This window comes from Saprolegnia diclina, assembly GCF_000281045.1.
Source record: "Saprolegnia diclina VS20 unplaced genomic scaffold supercont1.38, whole genome shotgun sequence".
In the NCBI taxonomy this organism is placed as follows: domain Eukaryota; phylum Oomycota; class Saprolegniomycetes; order Saprolegniales; family Saprolegniaceae; genus Saprolegnia; species Saprolegnia diclina.
This window is the reverse complement of record NW_008246105.1, coordinates 398,942-407,329: the sequence shown is the minus strand read 5'-3', so window position 1 is coordinate 407,329 and position 8,388 is coordinate 398,942. Positions and strand designations below refer to the sequence as shown.

General features: G+C 61.3%; 3 protein-coding genes across 3 annotated transcripts; 1 reads left to right on the top strand and 2 right to left on the bottom strand.

Moving 5' to 3' along the window:
• On the top strand, positions 1–1,376 carry SDRG_10984 (hypothetical protein). The gene is made up of 4 exons (XM_008617002.1): positions 1–474; positions 515–817; positions 864–1,030; positions 1,076–1,376. Exons 1-4 carry the CDS (start codon positions 91–93, stop codon positions 1,308–1,310), a joined length of 1,089 nt encoding a protein of 362 aa, XP_008615224.1. The 5' UTR covers positions 1–90; the 3' UTR covers positions 1,311–1,376.
• A 1,122-nt stretch (positions 1,377–2,498) lies between these two features.
• Positions 2,499–3,646, bottom strand: SDRG_10983 (hypothetical protein). Its single transcript, XM_008617001.1, has one exon. It carries the CDS (start codon positions 3,609–3,611, stop codon positions 2,553–2,555), a length of 1,059 nt encoding a protein of 352 aa, XP_008615223.1. The 5' UTR covers positions 3,612–3,646; the 3' UTR covers positions 2,499–2,552.
• Positions 3,647–4,021: 375 nt separating this feature from the next.
• SDRG_10982 (hypothetical protein) lies at positions 4,022–8,122 on the bottom strand. The gene is made up of 4 exons (XM_008617000.1): positions 8,061–8,122; positions 7,647–8,007; positions 5,954–7,599; positions 4,022–5,905 (listed from the first exon to the last, which is right to left on the bottom strand). Exons 1-4 carry the CDS (start codon positions 8,073–8,075, stop codon positions 4,073–4,075), a joined length of 3,855 nt encoding a protein of 1,284 aa, XP_008615222.1. The 5' UTR covers positions 8,076–8,122; the 3' UTR covers positions 4,022–4,072.
• Positions 8,123–8,388: the final 266 nt, after the last annotated feature.

The window sequence follows — 8,388 nt, the reverse complement described above, 5'->3', positions numbered from 1 at the left end:
GTCCAACTCGGGCGACGAGAGCGTGCCACGTGGGCGCGCTTCAAGTGCGCGCACCTGGGCGCAAATTCCATCTGATTAGCCCCGACAACGATGGCACCGACGACCGCGATCGGCGAGGACGTGTACTCGTCGCGCGAGATCTTGTATGACGCGCAACACGCTGCCGATGACGACGCTATCGAAAGCGACGCGGTCGCCCGCAAGCGCACGTACGACCGCCAACGGCTGCGCGACCACCGCCGGCGCGAGAGGCTCCAGGCCCAGTACCTCCGCGAACAGGTCGCGGCGCTCTCGGCCGAGCTCGAGGCCCGGACGTCGTCGCCGCTGCCGTGGCGCGACGTGGCCATCGCACTGGCCAACAGCTCTCAAAGCGCCAAGCTGACCAACAGCGCGCTCAAGGCCCAGCTTCACTACACGCGGCAGCTGGCCTACGTGCTCACGACCTGCTTGAGCCGCGTCCCATCGTCGCCACTTGTACGAAATAAAGTATGAAGCAGCACTGAGACATTGTTAGGACAACGTTCTACCGCATTTGGCGTCGTACCAGTGCCAGACGCTGCCCGCAACGCAGCGCGGCGAGGCCCTCGCGTGGCTCACGACGCGACTCTACCACCACGCGACGCACGCATTGAGCTGTTGCCGGCCGATTGCGTTTGACGTTCATTTTGCCGAGACGGAGAGTGTCGCGCTCTCGTACATGGTGCTGCAGCAGCAGATTGAGATACCCGCGCCGCTCGAAGCGCTCGTCGAGAGCAATCGACGCATCTACCTCCAGAACGCGTGTCCTGGGCACACGGCCGCCTACGTTGATCACGACGTATCCTCGTCCTCCTCTAGTACGCGCTTCAAACCCGCTCTCGTAGCTTGTGACCACTGCGCTGGGTGAAGACGCTGCGTATTTCGACCTTGGAGCTGGCGACCATGTGCTGTACCGCCTCTTTGAGATGCCGCACCGCGCGGTGCTCGTGTGCTCGTCCATCACGGACGAGACGCGCGTCAACAACCCGAACGCTGTCCTTTCGAATGGCTGGTGCGTCGCTATGACAACAGACAATCTTCTACACGGAGTTATTAGGATCATCATGGACCGTCTGGACGCCAAGACGACACGCATCTCGGAGCTCTTTCTCTTTTCGATGCGGCAGGAGGAAGATGCGGAGCTCGAGACGGTGGCCAAAGCGCAGGCAGCCGCGCGGGTCGCTGCGTTGAACAACCACAGCTTTTGCAAGCAACTTCTCACAACGACGCTCCGAGGCGTCCTGCCGGATGGCGAAACCGCACCTGACGAGGGTTGGACGACATGTCCTTGACAGAGTACACCGTAGTACATTCTTTTGCTGAAATGAGTTATCAACATGCAATTATATAGTGAAGAGGGTGGACTTCCTACTGCGCTCGTGAGGTTTGGCCGGTACGTCACGCCGATGGCGCTTGGTCCGCGCTCGGGATTGTGGGATGAACAAGGTTGCGAGCACACCCAGGGTCGGCGCGTAGAGCGTTAGGCGACTCGGCGAGCGAAGGCACCGCGACGAGCCAAGTGCTGGATGTGCCATCGCGAGATAGTAGCTGCTTTGATCGCGAGCGCAGCAGCGGGAAGGGGCTTCAGCGTCGTGCGGAACACGCGGTTGTTGCGTTCAAGCCAAAGACTGTACAGACGCAAGCGCGCAAGATCGGCCAGAGGGCACGGATGGTCGACTTGTGGGCAGAGAACGGCGTGGCGACGGCATCGTAGAGGAGGCCGCCGACGGACGATGGCAGTTGCATCGGCAAGATATCGCGCATCGGGTCAAAAGCGCGCCAGACCTCGCGGATGAATCGACAGCGCACTCGAAGATGGTCGTACGTTCGCGGGCGTGCACCGCGCAGAGCGGGCAATATCGGGCATCAGGCCTGAAGAAGCGCTAGCTGAACCGCCACAGCTTTCAGCGCGACACGGTCTAGTCCATTTTCCGAAGAGTCGTGTCCCCGACCAACACTGTAGAAGATTTACGCGCCCTCGAGTTCTTCTCACGTCCTACACTACGCTGGATGCAAATGGCTCTGTGGCAGTGCGACCTCCCCTTCACACAAGTGGCCGTCATTACTCGCTTCCGGAGCAACCCATGACACCCAGTCGTGCGACCGTCGTACCTTCGTACGCTTTCTAGCTCTCCAGGGCAATGCGCCGTGCAAACGTGGCCAGCGCCGTGACGACCAGGTCCGTTCCAGCCACGATCCACCATACATCGCAGGCTATAGTACATGCAGTGGTTCGCGCTCAGCGTGTGATCCCAACGGCAACCTCAACGATCGCGCGTGACACGACACACGCGACAGAGGCGCGTCCCACTGCAGTGCCGAGCAAGTTGCCTTTTGCCCTTTGCGTCCAGAGCACCTTGCACCAGCCGACGTCGCGCACCTTCGTTTTGCCGCCTGTCCCGCTTCAACGGTTCTGCATAAAATGAACTCGAGAGATGCGCCCTCAGGCTAGTGCAGCAGCTGTACCGGTACTTGCAGAACCGGAGAATAACAAAATTGTCATATATATTCGAGCAGCAAGGGCTACTAAGCGACTACGGAGCGCCGGCGTTGGCGACGAGCGGCGCAGGATCAAAAAAGAGCTCGAGGCAGAGCAATCGTTGCACGTGCACGTCGACGCGGGCGACGGCAAAGCCCTGGAGCGCCACCTCCCGTCCGTTGCCCGAGAGGTTGTCAAAGCGACCGGTGAACTTGCCGGCGTGGCGCCACGCAAATGCAATCTTGGGCGCGGCCGAGAAGAGACTCGACACTTCCCATGTAAACCCAGTTGGAAACGTTGTGGAGAAGAGCACCGGTCGCTCGTCCTCGACGTGCACGCCGTTGATGTGCAGCGTAAAGACCTGCGGCTTGACACTGCGCCACGAGCTCATGGGCCGCCCCGAGTCCCAGTCGCGGTACCACTCGTACATGAGTCGCTCGAGCTGGCGCGCAAGGCCGCCGTTGGCCGCGCTGCCCCAAGTGATGATGGGCACCGATGCAACCTCGGTTGGCGACGACGATGACGACGTCGTCGTAGACTTGAAGAGCTGCTTGAGCGTCGACGTCCAGCGCCGAGGTGGCGACTCTGAGCTCGTTCGGCGCGGCAGTAGATGTGCCGGTGGCGTGTCGTCGACAAAGGTTTCGGGCGGCGGCGAAAAGTCGAGGAGGTCGATCTTGGCGGGCCGCGCGCTCCCCGGTTCGGCACCTGGCGTCGCGGCGTTGGACCACGACGTCGTCGATGACCGAGACGACGACGACGACGGCGACGCCGGTGGCTCCTCGAGCATCGCCGTTCGGAGGCGCGCCAGCCAGTGGGTGCAGTCTTCGGCGTCCTGGGCCTTGAAGATGCGGGCTTTGCCGCGCGCGTCCTTGATGCGGAACGCGTGCGGCTCGTCAGCGTACGGTTCGATGAGCGAAAGGCCGATCGTGAGCTTGAGCTGGCCGTTGAAAACGTCTTCGTCCTTGTACGTGTGGAGCGCGCTGCCCTTGCAGACGCAGTAGCGCGCCTTGTACGAGCCGAGGCCGTAGCGCTCGTAGAGCCATCCAGCGATCCAGACGGGACGCGGCCGGACGCCGGAGACGCTCATCGACTCGCTCTTGGATGCGTCGCTCATGGTCCTTCTTCTTTTGTGCCAATGGCAACCTGGCGCAGGATGTGCGCCGACACCTGTCAGTGCACTGCGGTGTGAGTCACGCGCCACAGTGGGATGTCAGCACCGCGTCAGTATCATTGCTTTGCCCTTCAGTACAGTACATAGAGTACACTGCAGTCGACTGGCGTCACGACCAGCGTTCGGCTCCGTCGTAGTCAAGTACCGGTAAGCTTACTACGACTAGAATAGGAGGTTCAACGCCAAGATTTTGATGGCGACGGGGTTGCGAGAGCGTCATTGGTTCTGGCAAGGTCATCAGATCTGACAAGGTCATCAGATCTGGTAATGTGGATTCTCGTCTCGAATGCGAGTGTTCAGCACCACGTTGCGCTGAGAGCCGCTGGAAGAACCCGACCCCTTGCCAGACAGAGTTGTATGTAAACAGAGCACAAAAGCGTGTATTGAGAGGGACCGACTAACTACTACATGCGCGTTTCAGTGAACGACAAGGAGCTCGACTGCGTCGACCGCAACGACTCGCTCGTCGAGTTGCTCGCGAGGCTGAGCCGGTCCCGCACCGACATGATCGAGTGCCGCCCCCACTGGTCAAGGCCGCCGGTCGTCGTGTCCCGCGGCTTGCCATTTGTCGGCGGCAGCGCGCCGTCGGGCAGTTTGACCGGGCGCATTTTCGGCACGCCTTCCTTGACCTCGAGCGTGATGCGCATGCTTGTGCCGATAAACTCCTTGGTGTGCACGTGCACCTTGACGTCCGGTCGCTCGGCGAGCTTGGGAATCACGAGCTGGATGAAGCCCTCGAGCATCATGGGCGTCACCGACTTGAGCTCGACGCCGAGGGGGAACTGCCCGCTCTCGACGTCGCCGCCCTCGAGGACGTTTTGGAGCCAGCGGGTCATGTAGTCGAGCTTCTTCGGGTTGCCTTGAGCCCAGTCCGTGAGGAGGCGCTTCCACGGCGTCGAACCCAGCGTGTACGGCAGCGGCGGCGAGTTGGTCTTGATCTCGTCCCAGAAATCCTTGACGCGGCGGGAGCTGCCGCGCTTGCTCTCTTTCGAGCGCGTGCGATAGAGACGCGTGGCCGACCGCTGCAGCAGCGTGAACGCTTCGTTCTTCGCCACACTAAAGTCTTTGGACGGCTTGGTCGAGGACGGCGGCGGGAGCGCGTTGAGCAGCTCCTCTTTTGAGGGCGGCGTCGTCTTGAGGACGCCGACTTCGCTCGGGAGCTCAAACACGTTGCAGAGGAATGCGCGGACCTTCTCGTACTCTTCTTCGAGGTGCGCGAGGTACGCCATCTGCGTCGCTTCCTGGGACTTGAGGCTGAGGTTCTTGACTTTATCTTCGAGCTCCTTGGCTTGGAGCGCGTCGCGCATCTTGCGGTTCTCTTCTTTGAGTCCGTTGATCTCGTCTTCTTGGCGCGCGAGCTGCTCGCGCAGCGCCTTGTTCTCAGCTGCGAGCGTCCCGAGGACCTGCGACGACTCGTTGAAGAGCGCCGTGTGCGGCCGGTTGGGTGACGGCAGCTCGCCATGGGGCTTGTTGCTCAGGTCTTTCTTGCTCGTGCCCAGCTGCGACTGGAGGCTCAGCACTTTGGACCCGAGCGCCCGCCGCTCCTTCTCTTGCATGAGGCGCTTGAGGAAGATACGGCGAAGGTACGTGATGCGCCAGAACGATTGGACTTTACTCACGGCCGCCTTGATGCGAAGGAAGCGCGACCGCGCGACGAAGCCGCGGACTACGGCCTGGAGCTTGGTGAGCGCGCGCTTGGTGCGCATCGCGAGCACGCGACGGCGGGCCACGTGGCCGCGGTACCGCGCCTGGAAGGCAATGACGCGGTTTCGGAGCCGGTGGTACTGGAGCTGGCAGTGCCACCGACGCAGGTACGACTGGACCTTGATCGTCGCCTTCTGGATCGAGAGGAATCGCTTCCGGCACAGATACCGCTTCATGTGCTTCTGGATGCGGATCGCAAACGACGTGAGCGCGACGCCGCGCTGCGCCTCGAGGGCCTCGAGGATGCCTTCACGAAAGTAGACGCGCGAGACACCGACTTGGTAGTCGATGATGTGGCCCTTGGGGAAGAGCGCAGCGAGGAGCGCGCTGCAGTCACTCCGCGCGTGCTCGCTCGAGCGCGTCACCACGTCCGACGCAAAGCTCGTCACACTCGGCGCCAAGAGCGCGTAGCTCTTGAGGCAGTCGAGGTGCGAGATGCGGGACGGGTACGCCGACCGGCTCACGCGAATGGCTTCAATGACGCCGGCGCACCGCAGCTGGTCGACGACCGATGCATGGTCAAACGCATGTGGCTACACCAAAGGGTCATAACGTCCATCGATGACGACTGGACGACGTACCGTTTTCAAGGCGTTGGGCTTGATGCAGCGCACGTAGTGGACATTGGTGTGCGAGATCTTCTCCATGAGCTGTGCGAGCGACTCCTTGAACTGCGTGCCGACCGTGACCGCGCGCGTCGTCTGGCGCGGCGCGGGCTTGTGCTTTTTCTTGGACGCATCGGGCGTCGATGCAGTCGCGGGGAACATGGTGCGGACAAGCGGCAGCGAGCTCTCCGAGAGGACGCGCTTGATGTCGGGCAGAAGCGCGTCGCGGTGCTTGTCGAGGAAGCCGTTCGTGTCATAGAGCACCTTGCCGGCGTAGTGGAGGATGATGAACGCACTCGACTGGAGGCGCGGTGTCTCAAACCGCGCGTGGTTGTCCATGACAGCCGAGAGCTTGTGCGCAAACGACGCGTCCGTGCCGGTGGCGAGCGAGCTCTCTTCGTTGAGAAGGCTAAGGACGCCGAGGCGGCCTTCGATCAAGTCGAGCACGTCCTGGTTGTCAGCGAACGTCACGTGGGACCACGAAATCCCTTCTTCTTCGTACTCGGCCTGGACCGTCTTGAGCACGTCTTGGACGAACTTTTGCTGCAGCTTCTCGTTGGCGTAGTTGATGCAGAGCTGCTCGAACGAGTTGTGGTCAAAGGCCTCAAAGCCGAAGATGTCGAGGATCCCGATGAAGTACGCCATCGAGTGCACGCCGATCGCTGCATTGATCTGGTCGACGAGCCATGTAAACATGGTCGAGTAGAGCGATTTGGCGACCGCATCGCGGCAGTCGCGCGCTTGGTCGCACGTCATGGGCTTGGCAATCACCTCGCGCCCGACCGCGACCGTGCGGTGCGTGAGCACTTGCTCGAGGTCGGCCAGCGGGATGCCGAGGAGCTTGGCCACGGTCGTGAGCGACGCCTTGTGCTGCACGCAAGACGAGTCGACGTCGCCAGCGACCATGTCAAAGTCGACTTCGCCGAGATGCAGAATCGCACCGAGGACAAGCCAGAGGTTGGCCTGCATGGGTTCTGAGATGCCCACGATGCTGAGGCCCGACTGCGTCTCAAGAAACGAGTGCTCGAGCGCGAGGACCTTGTCCTGGCGGACGTACCGGAAGCTCTTTTGCGACAGCTCGAGATGCGCGAGATGCGAGCTCGCAGCGTCGAGCACTTGGTAAAAAATGTGAAACGTGCGCTCGCCGGGCGCCTGGTGCGTCACGCGCGACTTCTCGAGGAGGTACGTGTGCGCCCGCGCGCCCATGAGGTGGCCCTTGACGTCGAATTGGAGCTCGGTGAACTTGCCAAAGCGCGACGAGTTGTCGTTGCGCGTGGTGGCGGCGTTGCCAAACGACTCGAGGAGCGGGTTGGACTGGATGATGCGGTGGATGATCGACGTCTGCGCTTCCGACGCGCAGAGATGCGACGAGAGCGTCGCAACATGGTTCATCATGATCTTGGTCGTCTCGGTTTTACCAGCACCCGACTCGCCCGAGACCAAGATGCTCTGGTTGAGACTGTGCGACCGCATGTGGAAGAAGGCCTCCATCGAGACGGCGTACACGTGCGGCGACTTGCTCTCGCGGGACCCGTCCATGTACTTTTGCATTGTCTCGGGGCTGTACAGCGTGAGCCACTGGTACGGGTTGACCGCAATGCAGATCTTGCCCGTGTACGTGTCTATCATCAACCTGTTCATGAGCGCCGATCGAGGCCTTGGCGCGTACATGGGAGAAGGCCAAAGAAGCGCTGGCGCAGGTTGTACAAGATCGCGCCCTCGTGCAAGTGGTCGACCGAGATCATGTCCTCAAAGCCGTTGGTCGCAGTCTGCACCTTGTTCTGCAGCGGCAAGCTAATCGCTGCGTTGCTACTCGACGACTTGACGGTCCGCGCCTGGATGACCTCGGCAATCTCGGGTTTGGAGAGGTCGATCGTCATGGTGCGGCCGACGTTGGCGCCGAGGCTCATGCCTTGCGGCAGCTTCTGCCCGCGCACGTCGTGCTCTTCAACCTTGACGGTCACGAGCGAGCCGACTGTGCTCGTGACAATGGCCGGCAGCCAGACGTGCTCCTTGTCTGGGATAAATACCTACAGAGAGCATCGCATGAGCATGCGCTTCCATGGCCATGCCGGTATCCGACCTTGGACGCCTCCATCGCTCGCCTCGTGTGAACTGACTTGCGAAACAGTGCTCGGGACCGACCGCATCTTTTTAGCCAATGGCATCGGCGAAACGCCGACCACGTCGGTTTCATTGGCCAAAATAGACTCATTGACGGGAAACGGTACCCGCGTCACACGATTGGCCATAAATATGAGCGATGCGCCAATCATAACGCTCCATGTCGCAGTGCCATCGTGTTTCAGCCAATCCTGTGTCCCGGCAATTGAGAAAGACAGGAGGGCAGAAGTGGGGCAGGGGAGTGCGTGAGTTCGCGATCGCCGCCTATTACAGCGCCGCCCATACAG